General features: G+C 37.6%; 1 protein-coding gene across 1 annotated transcript in view; it reads left to right on the top strand.

Moving 5' to 3' along the window:
- Positions 1 to 17,826, top strand: part of MSH4 (mutS homolog 4) — a 96,207-nt gene that overhangs the window by 59,049 nt on the left and 19,332 nt on the right. Inside the window, exons 13-15 of the mRNA XM_029229791.1 lie at positions 650 to 753; positions 1,993 to 2,117; positions 3,350 to 3,550. Coding sequence (XP_029085624.1) covers positions 650 to 753; positions 1,993 to 2,117; positions 3,350 to 3,550 — 430 coding nt within the window. The remainder of the gene's footprint in view (positions 1 to 649; positions 754 to 1,992; positions 2,118 to 3,349; positions 3,551 to 17,826) is intronic.

Here is a 17,826-nt window from a genome sequence, read left to right as displayed (position 1 = left end):
TAAAAGTCCTAAAGTAGAGAAATTTGCTTGATTTTTTAAAATCTCCTATTGCCAAACCTTTGGGCCAGGGTGATATTTTTTTCTATATACATGTTAACTCCTCCACAATATACCAGTTTGGGAAAGTCTAACCCACTTTGTTTTCTTTGCCCCCAGGGAGTACCTTTTGACAAAAACAAACCATTCAACTTTTGGGTCTTTAAAATACCTATTGTATTACCAAGTAATGAGGGATGGATGAAGTAAAGAATGGGCTGAGAGTTAGTAATGGGGTTAGAGATTGAGTGAGGTTTGGATATGGGCCAAGGGCTAAGAGGGGAGGGATCAGAGAGGGAGTGAGGATTACTATCTACCATGCATATTATTACTTGGTAATAAGATGTAGTGTTTTAACATTTCTACATTGCTACTTTAAGGCCTGTAAAAATAGTCATGTCAGATGGACCAGGTTAAAAAATTCTGCTTTAACTTTAGAAGTGATCTTCCTTTTCTCTTTCACAAACATTATTTGGGATTTTTTGTGAGATTATTACCTGAAAAATTAAAGTGATTAACCGAAGTACCTATACTTCTATTGTTTTAAATCTGTATGTTTTATTTCATAAGAGTATATATGTATCTTGACATTTATTTTTTAATCTCCTAGCAGATTTCTAAAGTGAAAAATTCTTACAGCTTTACATCAGCAGATTTAATTAAAATGAATGAAAGATGCCAAGAGTCTTTGAGAGAAATCTATCACATGACTTACATGTAAGAGCACTTGAAATTTTTGAATACTGAATTAAATTCGTTTAATTTGAGGTACTATAAGTTTCATTAATTGAGTTTTTGTCTGGTTGTGGAAAATAGTAGTTACAAATGTTAGCAAGGAAAGACCATTTTCTGGAAAACCATTTAAAACTTTAAAGTCTGTCATTGTGATTGGGATCACTGAGCCTCACAGAACATTCAGGGCAAATCTTAATTACAAAACCAAACCAAACAAACACGTTATACTGTGTTATAGAAAAAGTTTGATACCCAACCAAATTTCTACATTTCAGCAGTACTTCATTTATTCTTTTCATAAAGTTTTAAGAAATGTCATAATGACATGAGCTTAAAATACCTGTAGTACCACTGATACTTTTGTAGTATATATTCCACCATGATGTAGAACTTGGCACATCTGGGCTTATCTTGGGCCCAGATAAGTTTCATTAGGTTTATTCTTTTTCTTTAGTATGTAAGCCCTCAAATTCTCATGCCTTAGTACTTACGTAACAATATCACAATAATGCCAGTCTTTTGCTGTTCATGAAACGGTAGCAATGTGTCTATAAATAAGAACTAGGACATTGGTAAGCTGAGATGATAAAGATAAATGTTGGGCTTTCAAAACAATTTCAGAACATAGACCAAAAAGATTATAAGATATAGTAAGCTGGGGAACATATTTCTCCATGTAAGGGAAAAACTTTTATATTATCTCACAATATGATAACTGCAACATAAAAGCTTAAATAATTATGTTGTTAGGATATGTGTGTGTGTGTGTGTGTGTGTGTGAAGAGAGAGAGAGAGGGAGAGAGAGAATGGGTGAGAGAAAATACATAATAGCTTTTGTGTTGAATTTAACATTGCCAAAACAAAATTGTTAGCAGATGGGATCTGTTGAAGTATAGTGAGGGCTTGCTTTGACCTATATAAAATATTTCTATTAATAAGAATTTATTTTATTAATATTTAATAAAAGGAGTTATTTTAAAAACTTGGTGTTAACACACTAGAAGATGGATTCTTTGCTACTAAGTAACTGTGACCTTGAGTATAAGCTTCAATTTCCTCATCTCTAAAATGAGGCAATAGAACAATAGACTTTACCTGTAGTGTACAACTCAAATGTGAATGTTATTTTACCTCAGACAATGAATTTAATATTGTTTTACAATTGCATTGTATGTGTCTCTGTAAAAGGCACTACTTGTCTTACCAAACATGTACTTTCAGGATAGTGTGCAAACTGCTTAGTGAGATTTATGAACATATTCATTGCTTACATAAACTGTCTGACACTGTGTCAATGCTGGATATGCTACTGTCATTTGCTCATGCCTGCACTCTTTCTGACTATGGTAAGTTATTTTCTTTGGGATAAATACGTTGCATACTGAAATCTGTATTCCGTTCAAGCAATTTTATGTAACAATTATGAATGGTTTACATTTTTTTTTTTTACCTGAAATACAATGTCTTGCTTATGGTCCTAGACTAACACTCAAAATAGAGAAAGTGAAATTATCCTTAAATTTTCTTTTAAAAGTCAGAAAATTATTTACTGAGAAATTGAGAAATCACAAAGAAAGAAAACAGCAAGAAACTTTAAAGTTTCCCCAAATAAGAAAGACTGTATGATGAGAAAAGGTATTTTACAAAGATTTTTTTCCTTTTTGATATTTCTGTATTTCTTATAGAAATGTTAAAATTTTCAATTGGTATTATATAGGCCAAAACGTCAATCTTTTATGTCTCTTTTGGGGTTAAAACCTTACATTGGAGATCTGCTATTTTAATAGTAGTTTTCTTAACTATTAAGATATTTGATGTTGCTCCATTTTGAGAGGGACCATTCTAAAACTCAAAACTTATAAATAGTGAATTTTTGATGTTAAAAATGATTTAAAAATAGTAAACCAAATTTTTTCTAATCAGCCTCACTTTTATAATGAATGCTTTCAAGTTTATCCATGTGTTTCATCTAGAAGCATGTAGCATTTTAACTTTTACTTGTCCTCCCACCCTCTTCACCTCAGAAATTATCTATACAGACCTGATCATTGTTTCTTGCTATAAATTAACAAATCTTTTGTGTCTGTTTTCTCTACCCTCTGAGATTTCTTTTTACACAAAATTTCTATAACTTTGGACATAAAATTATGTTTTTATTTGGTTTTACTCTATTTTTAGACCTCATTCAGAAAGCTAAGTATATCAAATTTGAAATAATGCTTAAGACAAGGATTAAGTAAATGTGCAATTTTAGAGTATTTGTAAATTATTTTAAAAGTGTTATCAGTGGTTGGTTGATTCATTTTAATTTATGCAAATCTGAAAAACTTATGAACTCTTTTGGAGCCCAGCACAATGACAGGGAGCTAAGTCTTAGATTTTTCTGGAAATGAATAAAAGTTGTGATGTGATTAGACTATGTAAATTATAATTTAGAAGGATTGGAGATAAAATAATACCTTAATGATATTGTTCCAAATTGACCCAAGTAAAATCACTGAAGTATAAACAGTATGTACATACCACAAAATCTTTAAGTATAAATATATTAATCTTTCAAAAACATTTTTCTCTTTAGTTCGGCCAGAGTTTACTGATACTTTAGCAATCAAACATGGATGGCACCCCATACTTGAAAAAATATCTGTGGAAAAACCTGTTGCCAACAATACCTATATTACAGAAGGGAGTAATTTTTTTATCATAACTGGACCAAATATGAGTGGGAAATCCACATATTTGAAACAGATTGCTCTTTGTCAGATTATGGCCCAGATTGGTAAGTTGCAGATTTACTTTATAATTACCAATTCTGCTCCCTATTTAAAACATTTTGTGCCCAGTGTTTTATTTTTATTTTTTTTAACATCTTTATTGGAGTATAATTGCTTTACAATGTTCTGTTAGTTTCTGCTGTATAACAAAGTGAATCAGCTATATGCTTACATATATCTCCATATCCACTCCCTCTTGCATCTCCCTTGCACCCTCCCTATCCACCCTTCTGGGTGGTCACTAAGCACCAACCTGATCCTCCTGTGCTATGCAGCTGCTTCCCACTAGCTATCTGTTTTACATTTGTTAGTGTGTATATGTGAGTGCTGCTCTCTCACTTTGTCCCAGCTTACCCTTCCCCCTTCCCGTGTCCTCAAGTCCATTCTCTACGTCTGCATCTTTATTCCTGTCCTGCCCCTAGGTTCATCAGAACCATGTTTTTTTTTTTTTAGATTCCATATATATGTGTTAGCATACAGTATTCGTTTTTCTCTTTCTGAATTACTTCACTCTGCATGACAGACTCTAGGTTCATCCACCTCACTACAAATAACACAATTTTGTTTCTTTTTATGGCTCAATAATATTCCATTGTACATATGTGCCACATCTTCTTTATCCATTCATCTGTGAATGGACACTTAGGTTGCTTCCATATCCTGGCTATTGTAAATAGAGCTGCAATGAACACTGTGGTACATGACTCTCTTTGAATTATGGTTTTCTCAGGGTATGTGCCCAGTAGTGGGATTGCTGGGTCATTTGGTAGTTCTCTTTTTAGTTTTTCAAGGAACCTCCATACTGTTCTCCATAGTGGCTGTATCAATTTACATGCCCACAAACGGTGTAGGAGGGTTCTCTTTTCTCCACACCCTCTCCAGCATTTATTGTTTGTACATTTTCTGATGATGGCCATTATGACCAGAGTGAGGTAATACCTCACTGTAGTTTTGATTTGCATTTCTCTAATGATTACTGATGTTGAGCATCCTTTCATGTGTTTGTTGGCACTCTGTATATCTTCTTTGGAGAAATGTCTGTTTAGGTCTTCTGCCATTTTGGATTGGGTTGTTTGTTTTTTTGATATTGAGCTGCATGAGCTGTTCTGGAGGTTAATCCTTTGTCAGTTGCTTTGTTTGCAAATATTTAATCCATTTGAAGTTTATTTTTGTGTATGGTGTTAGGGAGTGTTCTAATTTCATTCTTTTACATGTAGCTGTCCAGTTTTCCCAGGTCCACTTATTGAAGAGGCTGTCTTTTCTACATTGTATATCTTGCCTCCTTTGTCAAAGATAAGGTGACTATATGTGTGTGGGTTTATCTCTGGGCTTTCTGTCCTATTCCATTGATCTATATTTCTGTTTTTGTGCCAGTACCATACTGTCTTGATTACTATAGTTTTGTAGTATGTCTGAAGTCAGGGAGCCTGATTCCTCCAGTTCGATTTTTCTTTCTCAAGATTGCTTTGGCTATTTGAGGTCTTTTGTGTTTCCATACAAATTGTCGGATTTTTTGTTCTAGTTCTGTGAAAAATGCCACTGGTAATTTGATGGGGATTACTTTGAATCTGTAGCTGCTTTGGGTAATATAGTCACTTTCACAATATTGATTCTTCCAATCCAAGAACATGGTATATCTTTCCATCTGTTTGTATCATCTTTGATTTCTTTCATCAGTGTCTTGTAGTTTTCTGCATACAGGTCTTTTGCCTCCTTAGGTATGTTTATTCCTAGGTATTTTATGTTTTTGTTGTCATGGTAAATGCGAGTGTTTCCTTGATTTCTCTTTCTGTTTTTTTGTTGTTAGTGTATAGGAATGCAAGAGATTTCTGTGCATTAATTTTGTATCCTGCTACTTTACCAAATTCATTGATTAGCTCTAGTAGTTTTCTGGTGGCATCTTTAGGATTTTCTATGTATAGTATCATGTCATCTGTAAACAGTGACAGTTTTACTTCTTCTTATCCTTAGATTCATTTCATTTTGTTTTTTTCTCTGACAGCAGTGGCTAAAACTTCCAAAAGTGTGTTGAGTAATAGTGGTGAGAGTGGGCAACCTTGTCTTTTTCCTGATCTTAGAGGAAATGCTTTCAGTTTTTCACCATTGAGAATGATGTTGGCTGTAGGTTTGTCATATATGGCTTTTATCATGTTGAGGTAGTTTCCCTCTATGCCCACTTTCTGGAGAGTTTTTATCGTAAATGGGTGCTGAATGTTGTCAGAAGCTTTTCCTGCATCTATTGAGATTATCATATGGTTTTTCTTCTTCAATTTGTTAATATGGTGTATCACATTGATTGATTTGCATATATTGAAGAATCCTTGCATTCCAGGGATAAACCCCACTTGATCATGGTGTATGACCCTTTTAATGTGCTGTTGGATTCTGTTTGCTAGTATTTTGTTGAGGATTTTTGCATCTGTGTTCCTCAGTGATATTGGCCTGTAGTTTTCTCTTTTTGTGACATCTTTTTCTGGTTTTGCTATCAGGGTGATGGTGGCCTCGTAGAATGAGTTTGGGAGTGTTCCTCCCTCTGCTATATTTTGGAAGAGTTTGAGAGGGATACGTGTTAGCTCGTTTCTAAATGTTTGATAGAATTCGCCTGTGAAGCCATCTGGTCCTGGACTTTTGTTTGTTGGAAGATTTTTAATCACAGTTTCTATTTCAGTGCTTGTGATTGGCCTGTTCATGTTTTCTATCTCTTCCTGGTTCAGTCTTGAAAGTTTGTGCATTTCTAAGAATTTGTCCATTTCTTCTAGGTTGTCCCATTTATTGACATATAGTTGCTTGTAGTAGTCTCTCATGATCCTTTGTATTTCTGCAGTTTCAGTTGTTACTTCTCCTTTTTCATTTCTAATTCTGTTGATCTGAGTCTTCTCCCTTTTTTTCCTGTTGAGTCTGGCTAATGGTTTATCAATTTTGTTTATCTTCTCCCAGAACCAGCTTTTAGTTTTATTGATCTTTGCTATTGTTTCCTTCATTTCTTTTTCATTTATTTCTGATCTGATCTTTATGATTTCTTTCCCTCTGCTAACTTTGGGGTTTTTTTGTTCTTCTTTCTGTAATTGCGTTAGGTGTAAAGTTAGGTTGTTTATTTGAGATTTTTCTTGTTTCTTGAGGTAGGATTGTATTGCTATAAACTTCCCTCTTAGAACTGCTTTTGCGGCATCCCATAGGTTTTGGGTTGTCGTGTTTTCATTGTCATTTGTTTCTAGATGTTTTTTGATTTCCTCATTGATTTCTTCAGTGATCTCTTGGTTGTTTAGTAGCGTATTGCTTAGCCTCCATGTGTTTCATTTGTTTTAAGTTTTTTTCCCGTAATTGATATCTAGTCTCATAGCGTTGTGATTGGGAAAGATACTTGATATGATTTCAATTTTCTTAAATTTACCAAGGCTTTATTTGTGACCCAAGAAATGGTCTTTCCTGGAGAATGTTCCATAAGCACTTGAGAAGAAAGTGTATTCTGTGGTTTTTGGATGGAATGTCCTATAAATATCAATTAAGGCCATCTTGTTTAATGTGTCATTTAAAGCTTTTGTTTCCTTATTTATTTTCTGTTTGGATGATTTGTCGATTGGTGTAAGTGGGGTGTTAAAGTCACCTACTATTATTGTGTTACTCTTGATTTCCCTGTTTATGGCTGTTAGCATTTGCCTTATGTATTGAGGTGCTCCTATGTTGGGTGGGTAAATATTTACAGTTGTTATATCTCCTTCTTGGATTGATCCTTTGGTCATTATGTAGTGTCCTTTGTCTCTTACAGTAGTCTTTATTTTACAGTCTATTTTGTCTGATATGAGAATTGCTACTCCAGCTTTCTTTTGTTTTCCATTTGCATGGAGTATCTTTTTTCCCATCCCCTCATTTTCAGTCTGTATGTGTCCCTAGATCTGAAGTGGGTCTCTTGTAGAGAGCATATGTACAGGTCTTGTTTTTGTATCTGTTAAGCCAATCTGTATCTTTTGGTTGGAGCACTTAACCCATTTACGTTTAAGGTAATTATAGATATGTATGGTCCTATTACCATTTTCTTAATTGTTTTGGCTTTGTTTTTGTAGGTCTTTTCCTTCTCTTGTGTTTCCTGCCAAGAGAAGTTCCTTTAGCATTTGTTGTAAAGCTGGTTTGGTGGTGCTGAATTCTATTATCTTTTGCTATCTATAAAGGTTTTATTTTAAAGATTATTTTTAAAATTTTTTTATTTTGGGCTGTGTTGGATCTTCATTGCTGCACGCAGGGGTTTCTCTATTTATGGCGAGTGGGGGCTACTCTTCATTGTGGTGTGCGGCTTCTCATTGTGGTGGCTTCTATTGTTGTGAGCACGGGCTCTAGGTGCGTGGGCTTCAGTAGTTGTGGCACATGGGTTCAGTAGTTGTGGCTCATGGGCTCTAGAGCGCAGGCTCAGTAGTTGTGGCACACTGGCTTAGTTGCTCCACAACATGTGGGTCTTCCCAGACCAGGGCTCAAACCCATGTCCCCTGCCTTGGCAGGTGGATTCTTAACCAGTACACCACCAGGGAAATCCCTTGTCTGTAAAGGTTTTAATTTCTCCATCGAATCTGAATGAGATCCTTGCTGGGTAGAGAAATCTTGGTTGTAGGTTTTTCCCTTTCATCACTTTAAATACATCCTGCCACTCCCTTCTGGCTTGCAGAGTTTCTTCTGAAAGATCAGCTGTTAACCTGATGGGGAATCCCTTGTATATTATTTGTTGCTTTTCCCTTGCTGCTTTTAATATTTTTTTCTTTATATTTAATTTTTGATAGTTTGATTAATATGTGTCTTGGTGTGTTTCTCTTTGGATTTATCCTGTATGGGACTCTCTGCACTTCCTGGACTTGATTGATTATTTCCTTTACCATGTTATGGAAATTTTCGACTCTAATCTCTTCAGACATTTTCTCAGACCCTTTCTTTTTGTCTTCTTCTGGGACCCCTGTAATTCGAATGTTCCCATGTTTAATGTCCCAGAGGCCTCTGAGCCTGTCCTGAATTCTTCTCATTCTTTTTCTTTATTCTGCTCCCTGGCAATTATTTCCACCATTTTATCTTCTAGCTCACTTATATGTACTTCTGCCTCAGGTATTCTGCTATTGATTCCTTCTAGAGTATTTTTAATTTCAGTTATTGTGTTGTTCGTCACTGCTTGTTTGCTCTTTAGTTCTTCTAGATCCTTTTTAAATGTTCTTGTATTTTCTCCATTCTGTTTCCAAGAGTTTGGATCATCTTTACTATCATTACTCTGAATTCTTTTTCAGGTAGTTTGCAGATTTTGGCTTCATTTATTTGGTCTTGTTGGTTTTTACTTTGCTCCTTCGTCTGTAACATACTTTTTTGTCATTTCTTTTTTTTTTTTTTTTTTGATGGGTTGTGCTGCATTCCTGTCTTACTGGTTTTTTGGCCTGAGGCGTCCAGCACTGGAATTTGCAGGCAGTTGGATAGAGCTGGGTCTTGGTGCTGATATGAGGACCTCCAGGAGGCCTCACTCCAATTGATATTGCCTGGGGTCTGAGGTTCTCTGTTAGTCCAGTGATTTGGATTTGGAGCTCCCACCACAGGAGCTCGGGCCTGACCTCCAGCCTAGGAACCAAGATTCCGCAAGCTGCATGGCGCGGAAAAAAAAGAAAGAAAAGAAAGGAGCAGTACAATATCAAAGAATAATAAACAAAATAAAGTTAGAAAGATAAAAAATATATTAGGAAAAATAAAAATATAATTGAAACAACTGCAACAAGGTAAAATAAAACCACAACAGGAAAAAAAGAAAAAAGGAGGGCCTCTGGGGGGAAGAGGCCAAAAGGAGAGAACAATAACAAAGTATAAAAGAAAATTAGAAAAATAAAATATTTATTAGGAAAAATAAAAATATAAATGAATCAACAACAATGAATCAACAAGGTAAAACAGAACCCGAATCTAAAAGAGGGGGAAAAAAAATGTCTTGGCTTTGAGGGTGGAGTTTGGTGTGGGGGGGTGGAACTTAGCAAGGGGTGGAGTTTAGGGCAGGGCAGCACCTAGGCCGGTGGGGGGGTGACGTTTGAGCATGGGGCGGTGACTAGGCTGAGGACCCATGCAGCCAGAAAAGGCCTTGGTGGTGGGGCCTAGGTACGGTGACATTCAAGTGTGGGGTGGAGCCTCTACTTAGGACCTGTGCTGAAGGGGAGAGGCAGCACGTGGAAAAGAGGGCCTCTGGGGTTCTGGAGTTTGGAGATAAGGCCCTGAGGGAGGGTGTGTGGGTGGGGTTTAGGCCCAGCGCATTGGAGAGTGTCTCCGAGTGTAGAGGAAGGGCCCTGGGTGGGGGTGTAGGGGCGGGGCTTGGGCTCTGCACGTCAGGAGGGAGCCTCCGAAGGCAGAGGATTAGTCCTGGGAACCCAACAGGCTCCCCGGTGCCTAAGTGGACAGGGAAAGCACTGGCCGTGTTCCCTTCCTCCTCTGCGTGCCGCACTCCCCAACCGTCCCCTCCAGTGTCTCCTCCAGGGTCTCCCCCATCCCTGCTGGACCCCTAACCGTGGGTGGGTCCCACTGGGTGTAGGAATTCCTCTCCTCCCCCAGCCACCCCTCAGGGGTGCCAGTCTCAGAGGTCTGGCCTTTACTTTTGCTCCCCTCCCTCCCTCCCACTCCCTCAGGACCCGCCAGGCTGGAGGGGGCCTTGGTGGGCAGAGGATCAGGCCTTGGATCTCAGCAGTGTCCCAGGGGCCCAAGTGGGCAGGGGAAACCTGACCACACTCCCTTTTGATTCTCTGCCCTCCCAATGGTCCCCCAATTTCCCCCTTCAGGTGTGGGATCCCTTCCCCTCCCCCAGCTGCCCCTCAGGAGCACCAGTCCCATCCCACCTCCACTTCTCCTCCCCCTTCACTCCCCACATGCCCCACATCCTACCCAGTCGCTGGGGGTTCCTCCCATCCCCTTAGGTGTCCGTGGTCCCCCAGTGGTGCCTGGTAGGTGCCCTAGTTGTGCGGAGACACGAATTCTACATCCTCCTAGTCCACCATCTTGACTCCGCCTGTGTCCAGTATTTTAGATCTAGGTGCGTAATTAACCCAAGAACAGTTTGGAGTAGATTTTCTTACCTAAAAGTATAATAGTGTCTAATATATATATATACACACACACACACCATAAGTTTTACTATTTGGTATTTATTAAGCTCCATCCAGTTTGAATTACATTGTACTGAAAATTTTGTGGGATATAACAAAAGTAGAAATTTCCTTACAATAGCTATTAATGTTGCATCAACTACTGCTAAACTGAATCATATAATTATCTGAGATTCAAAAAGTTTGTTGGGAGGAAAAGTGAAATAAGTAGGATAAACTGCTGATTCTAATAACCCAAGTAAGATTTTCCCAAAATTATAACATTGGGCACAGAAACATTTCCCTTACTTAATTTAAGGGGTACCAATAACTTGGCTACAGCAACTGATATATTACACACATGTGTGTATACACACACATGTAAATGGCTATCACTGGCCTAACATTGTTACATATTTCTTATCATAGAGGCATACTCACCGCTTATCTCTGAAAACTGGGTTCCTTGAGGACTATATGAATCAGAGATGAGATGATTGATCCTAATGCAGTGGTTCTCAAGCAGGGATGATTTTGGTTCCCCTCATCCCCGGAATTTGGCAATGTCTGGAGACATTTTTAATTGTAACAACTGAGGGGAGTATAAAATCCAGAGATGCTGCTAAATATCCTGCAATGCACAGAACAGCCACCTTCTCCATTTCACCCACCCCAGTCCACACACATACACAAGAAAGATTTATCCAGCCCAAGATGTGGTTGAAAAACCTTGGTCTAGTGTAATGGATTGTAAGAGAAATACAGCAATAGCAATATTGATCATACAGTGCAAATTTACCCTTATTACCAGGAAGGAAAATTAGAGATGAACAAATGAATGAATAAAGAGTAAATATTTTATTGAGTTTATAGTTTAAAAGGCCATCTTAGATAACTTCCCTCCCCTTATAAGAATACTGATTCATATGTTATGTGATAATCTTACTTCTGTTTGAATTATAAGGAGTTCTATCCTTTAAAAAAACAGGCTGTCTAATTGTTGGATAGCTGCAATTGTTAGAACATTTATTATACTGAATTGAAATTTGGCTTCCTTTGACTTCTACTCATTAGTCCTAATTCTTATTGTCTATGCATTTCAGAATCATCTAGTATCTCCTGAAAATAGCCTCTCAAATATTTGAAGAAAATTACTATTACTCTACTTCTCTTGTCACTGTCCATCTTCAGCCTCTGAAATACCTAAAAGTATATATATGATCTGATCATAAAGGAAACAGTAGGACTTGAAAGGCACCGAAGTTAAGAATATAGGCTTTGGAGCTAGACCTAGCTTGTGTAGTTACTGGCTGTATGATCTTAGGCAAATTATTTAACCTCCTTAGTTTTTCTATCTGTAAATAAAAATTATAATAGTACCTACGTCTAAGAAGTGTTGTAAAGATTAAGCGAGATAATATATATAAAATCCTGTGGACTTAAGGGAAGGGTATGAGAAAGAAGGAGACTTTCCAGATAGAGGTAAGAGAATGTTCCAAAGCACAGAAGCAAAAAACAGTATGATGTTCCCAAGGAACCACAAGGAATCCAGAGGCTTAGTGGTTCTTTTGCTTTGTAGAACAAAGAGTGGCTGTGAGAAGTGGCAGGCTTAAAGCTGGAGAGATGGGCAGGAGTCAGATTGTGAAGGGCCTTAGGTACTTAATGGAAGAGTTGGAACTTTATCCAGAAATCTATACGGAGCTATTGAAATTTAAGCAGGAGAATGGCATAATTGGATTTGAGTTTTAGATAGCTCACTCTGGCTAATGTATGGTTAGAGGAGAGCCAGATTAGAAGCGAAATACCAGCCAGTAGGTTTCTTTGATATGATGATAAGTCGAGAGCCTTTTTGGTGGAGATAACAGAGAAGGGAAAATATTAACATATACCATATACGCAATATTCTATACTTGATACTTTCACATTTATTTTCCCATTTAATCCTTTTGACAATCCTATGAGAAAGTTGTATTTAAGATATCTGCTTTCTGAGGTGCGATAATTATAATTGCCACTGTTATTTTCATTACTTTTATTTTTATTAGTATTATCCTGACTTTTGCTTTCTCTTCCTGCGAGTCCTTATTATTCAGAGGTAGATCCTATTCTTCACCTTTGCCTTTGTTTTATTTTATTTTATTTTATTTTGTTTGTTTTTGTTTTTTGTTTTTTTGCGGTACGCGGGCCTCTCACTGTTATGGCCTCTCCCGTTGCGGAGCACAGGCTCCGGACGTGCAGGCTCAGTGGCCATGGCTCACGGGCCCAGCCGCTCCACAGCATGTGGGATCTTCCCAGACCGGGGCACGAACCCATGTCCTCTGCATCGGCAGGCGGACCCTCAACCACTGTACCACCAGGGAAGCCCTGCCTTTGTTTTAAATCCTGGACTAACCTGGCTTTGTTTCTTCGCCCCCATTATTTCACCATTTTGTCTGTACAGAGTTCTGTATACTTGATACTTTTCCCATTCAACTATTTGTATATTTTTATCTTCCTATGGTTTTAGAATGCCTTTTGTATCCCATTTTGCAGAGAGTTAGGTACATTAATCAGATTGATTTGTTTTCAAAAGATGAGTATTTTAGATTAGTTAGCCTGATAATTTCTCAGACAGAAACAGTCTTGTGGATGAAAATTTACCTTATTAAAAAAAGGACATATTTAAAGTGATGAAGGAGAAAAACCTACAACCAAGATTACTCTACCCAGCAAGGATCTGATTCAGATTTGAGGGAGAAATTAAAACTAAAACCTTTACAGACAAGCAAAAGCTGAGAGAGTTCAGCACCACCAAACCAGATTTACAACAACTGCTAAAGGATCTTCTCTAGTCAAGAAACACAAGAGAAGGAAAAGACCTACAATAACAAACCCAAAACAATTAAGAAAATGGGAATAGGAACATACATATCGATAATTACCTTAAATGTAAATGGACTAAATGCTCCCACCAAAAGACACAGACTGGCTGAATGGATACAAAAACAAGACCCATATATACGCTGTCTACAAGAGACCCACTTCAGACCTAGAGACACATACAGACTGAAAGTGAGGGGATGGAAAAAAATATTCCATGCAAATGGAAACCAAAAGAAAGCTGGAGTAGCAATTCTCATATCAGACAAAATAGACTGTAAAATAAAGACTATTTGAAGAGACAAAGAAGGACACTACATAATGATCAAGGGATCAATCCAAGAAGAAGATATAACAATGGTAAATATTTATGCACCCAACATAGGAGCACCTCAAAACATAAGGCAAATACTAACAGCCATAAAAGGGGAAATCAACAGTAACACATTCATAGTAGGGGACTTTAACACCCCACTTTCACCAATGGACAGATCATCCAAAATGAAAATAAATAAGGAAACACAAGCTTTAAATGACACATTAAACAAGATGGCCTTAATTGATATTTATAGGACATTCCATCCAAAAACAACAGAATACACATTTTTCTCAAGTGCTCACGGAACATTCTCCAGGATAGATCATATCTTGGGTCACAAATTAAGCCTTGGTAAATTTAAGAAAATTGAAATTTTATCAAGTATCTTTTCCGACCACAATGCTATGAGACTAGATATCAATTACAGTAAAAGATATGTAAAAAATACAAACACTTGGAGGCTAAACAATACACTACTTAATAACGAAGTGATCACTGAAGAAATCAAAGAGGAAATCAAAAAATACCTAGAAACAAATGACAATGGAGACACGACGACCCAAAATCTATGGGATGCAGCAAAAGCAGTTCTAAGAGGGAAGTTTATAGCAATACAATCCTACCTTAAGAAACAGGAAACATCTCGAATAAACAAACTAACCTTGCACTTAAAGCAATTAGAGAAAGAAGAACAAAGAAACCCCAAAGTTAGCAGAAGGAAAGAAATCATAAAGATCAGATCAGAAATAAATGAAAAAGAAATGAAGGAAACAATAGCAAAGATCAATAAAACTAAAAGCTGGTTCTGTGAGAAGATAAACATAATTGGTAAACCATTAGCCAGACTCATCAAGAAAAAAAGGGAGAAGACTGAAATCAATAGAATTAGAAATGAAAAAGGAGAAGTAACAACTGACACTGCAGAAATACAAAAGATCATGAGAGATTACTACAAGCAAGTATATGCCAATAAAATGGACAACCTGGGAGAAATGGACAAATTCTTAGAAATGCACAACCTGCCAAGACTGAATTAGGAAGAAATAGAAAATATGAACAGACCAATCACGAGCACTGAAATTGAAAATGTGACTAAAAATCTTCCCACAAACAAAAGTCCAGGACCAGATGGCTTCACAGGCGAATTCTATCAAACATTTAGAGAAAAGCTAACACCTATCTTTCTCAAACTCTTCCAAAATATAGCAGAGGGAGGAACACTCCCAAACTCATTCTACGAGGCCACCGTCACCCTGATACCAAAACCAGACAAGGATGTCATAAAGAAAGAAAACTACAGACCAATATCACTGAGGAACATAGATGCAAAAATCCTCAACAAAATACTAGCAAACAGAATCCAACAGCACATTAAAAGGGTCATACACCATGATCAAGTGGGGTTTACCCCAGGAATGTAAGGATTCTTCAATATACGCAAATCAATCAATGTGATACACCATATTAACAAATTGAAGGAGAAAAAACATATGATCATCTCAGTAGATGCAGAGAAAGCTTTTGACAAAATTCAACACCATTTATGATAAAAACCCTCCAGAAAGTAGGCATAGAGGGAACTTACCTCAACATAATAAAGGCCATATATGACAAACCCACAGCCAACATCGTCCTCAAAGGTGAAAAACTGAAAGCATTTCCACTAAGATCAGGAACAAGACAAGGTTGCCCACTCTCACCACTCTTATTCAACATAGTTTTGGAAGTTTTAGCCACAGCAAACAGAGAAGAAAAGGAAATAAAAAGGAATCCAAATCATGAAAGAAGAAGTAAAGCTGTGACTGTTTGCAGATGACGTGATACTATACATAGAGAATCCTAAAGATGCTACCAGAAAACTACTAGAGCTAATCAATATTTGGTAAAGTAGCAGGATACAAAATTAATGCACAGAAGTCTCTGGCATTCCTTTACACTAATGATGAAAAATCTGAAAGTGAAATTAAGGAAACACTCCCATTTAGCATTGCAACAAAAAGAATAAAATATTTAAGAATAAACCTACCTAAGGAGACAAAAGACCTGTATGCAGAAAATTATAAGACACTGATGAAAGAAATTAAAGATGATACAAATAGATGGAGAGATATAGCATGTTCTTGGATTGGAAGAATCAACATTGTGAAAATGACTCTACTATCCAAAGCAATCTACAGATTCAATGCAATCCCTATCCAACTACCACTGGCATTTTTCACAGAACTAGAACAAAAAATTTCAGAATTTATATGGAAACATAAAAGACCCCGAATAGCCAAAGTAATCTTGAGAACGAAAAACGGAGCTGGAGGAATCAGGCTCCCTGACTTCAGCCTGTACTACAAAGCTACAGTAATCAAGACAGTATGGTACTGGCATAAAAACAGAAATATAGATCAATGGAACAGGATAGAAAGCCCAGAGATAAACCCACACACATATGGTCACCTTATCTTTTCTAAAGGAGGCAGAAATGTACAGTGGAAAAAGGACAGCCTCTTCAATAAGTGGTGCTAGGAAAACTGGACAGGTACATGTAAAAGTATGAGTTTAGAACACTCCCTAACACTATACACAAAAATAAGCTCAAAATAGATTAAAGACCTAAATGTAAGGCCAGACACTATCAAACTCTTAGAGGAAAACATAGGCAGAACACTCTATGACATAAATCACAGCCAGATCCTTTTTGACCCACCTCCTAGAGAAATGGAAATAAAAATAAACAAATGGGACCTAATGAAACTTCAAAGCTGTTGCACAGCAAAGGAAACCATAAACAAGACCAAAAGACAATCCTGAGAATTGGAGAAAATATTTGCCAATGAACCACCTGGCAAAGGATTAATCTCCAAAATTTACAAGCAGCTCATACAGCTCAGTAACAAAAAAACAAACAACCCAATCCAAAAATGGGCAGAAGACCTAAATAGACATTTCTGCAAAGAAGATAATACAGAGTGCCAACAAACACATGAAAGAATGCTCAGCATCATTAATCATTAGAAAAATGCAAATCAAAACTACAATGAGATATCATCTTACACTGGTCAGAATGTCCATCATCAAAAAATCTAGAAACAATAATTGCTGGAGAGGGTGTGGAGAAAAGGGAACACTCTTGCACTGCTGGTGGGAATGTAGGTTGATACAGCCACTATGGAGAACAGTATGGAGATTCCTTAAAAAACTACAAACAGAACTACCATATGACCCAGCAATCCCACTACTGGGCATATACCCTGAGAAAACCATAATTCAAAAGAGTCATGTACCAAAATGTTCATTGCAGCTCTATTTACAATAGCCAGGAGATGGAAACAACCTAAGAGCCCATCATCGGATGAATGGATAAAGAAGATGTGGCACATATATACAATGGAATATTACTCAGCCATAAAAGGAAACGAAATTGGGGCTTCCCTGGTGGCACAGTGGTTGAGAGTCTGCCTGCCGATGTAGGGGGCACGAGTTCGTGCCCCAGTCCGGGAAGGTCCCACATGCCGCGGAGCGGCTGGGCCTGTGAGCCATGGCCGCTGAGCCTGCGCGTCCGGAGCCTGTGCTCAGCAACAGGAGAGGCCACAACAGTGAGGGCCCGTGTACCTGAAAAAAAAAAAAAAAGAAACGAGATTGAGTTATTTGTAGTGAGATGGATGGACCTAGAGTCTGTCATACAGAGTGAAGTAAGTCAGAAAGAGAAAGGCAAATACCGTAAGCTAACACATATATATGGAATCGAAGAAAAAAAATGTCATGAAGAACCTAGGGGTAAGACAGGAATAAAGACACAGACCTACTAGAGAATGGACTTGAGGATATGGGGAGGGGAAAGGGTAAGCTGAGACAAAGTGAGAGAGTGGCATGGACATATATACACTACCAAACATAAAATAGCTAGTGGGAAGCAGCCTCATTGCACAGGGAGATCAGCTTGGTGCTTTGTGACCACCTAGAGGGGTGGGATAGGGAGGGTGGGAGGGAGGGAGACACAAGAGGGAAGAGATGGGAACATATGTATATGTAT

This window comes from Monodon monoceros, unplaced genomic scaffold, assembly GCF_005190385.1.
Source record: "Monodon monoceros isolate NGI ecotype Baffin Bay Population unplaced genomic scaffold, NGI_Narwhal_1 Super_Scaffold_18, whole genome shotgun sequence".
Taxonomy (NCBI): domain Eukaryota; kingdom Metazoa; phylum Chordata; class Mammalia; order Artiodactyla; family Monodontidae; genus Monodon; species Monodon monoceros.
The sequence above is the reverse complement of the archived record's forward strand: the minus strand, read 5'-3'. Positions and strand labels throughout refer to the sequence as shown.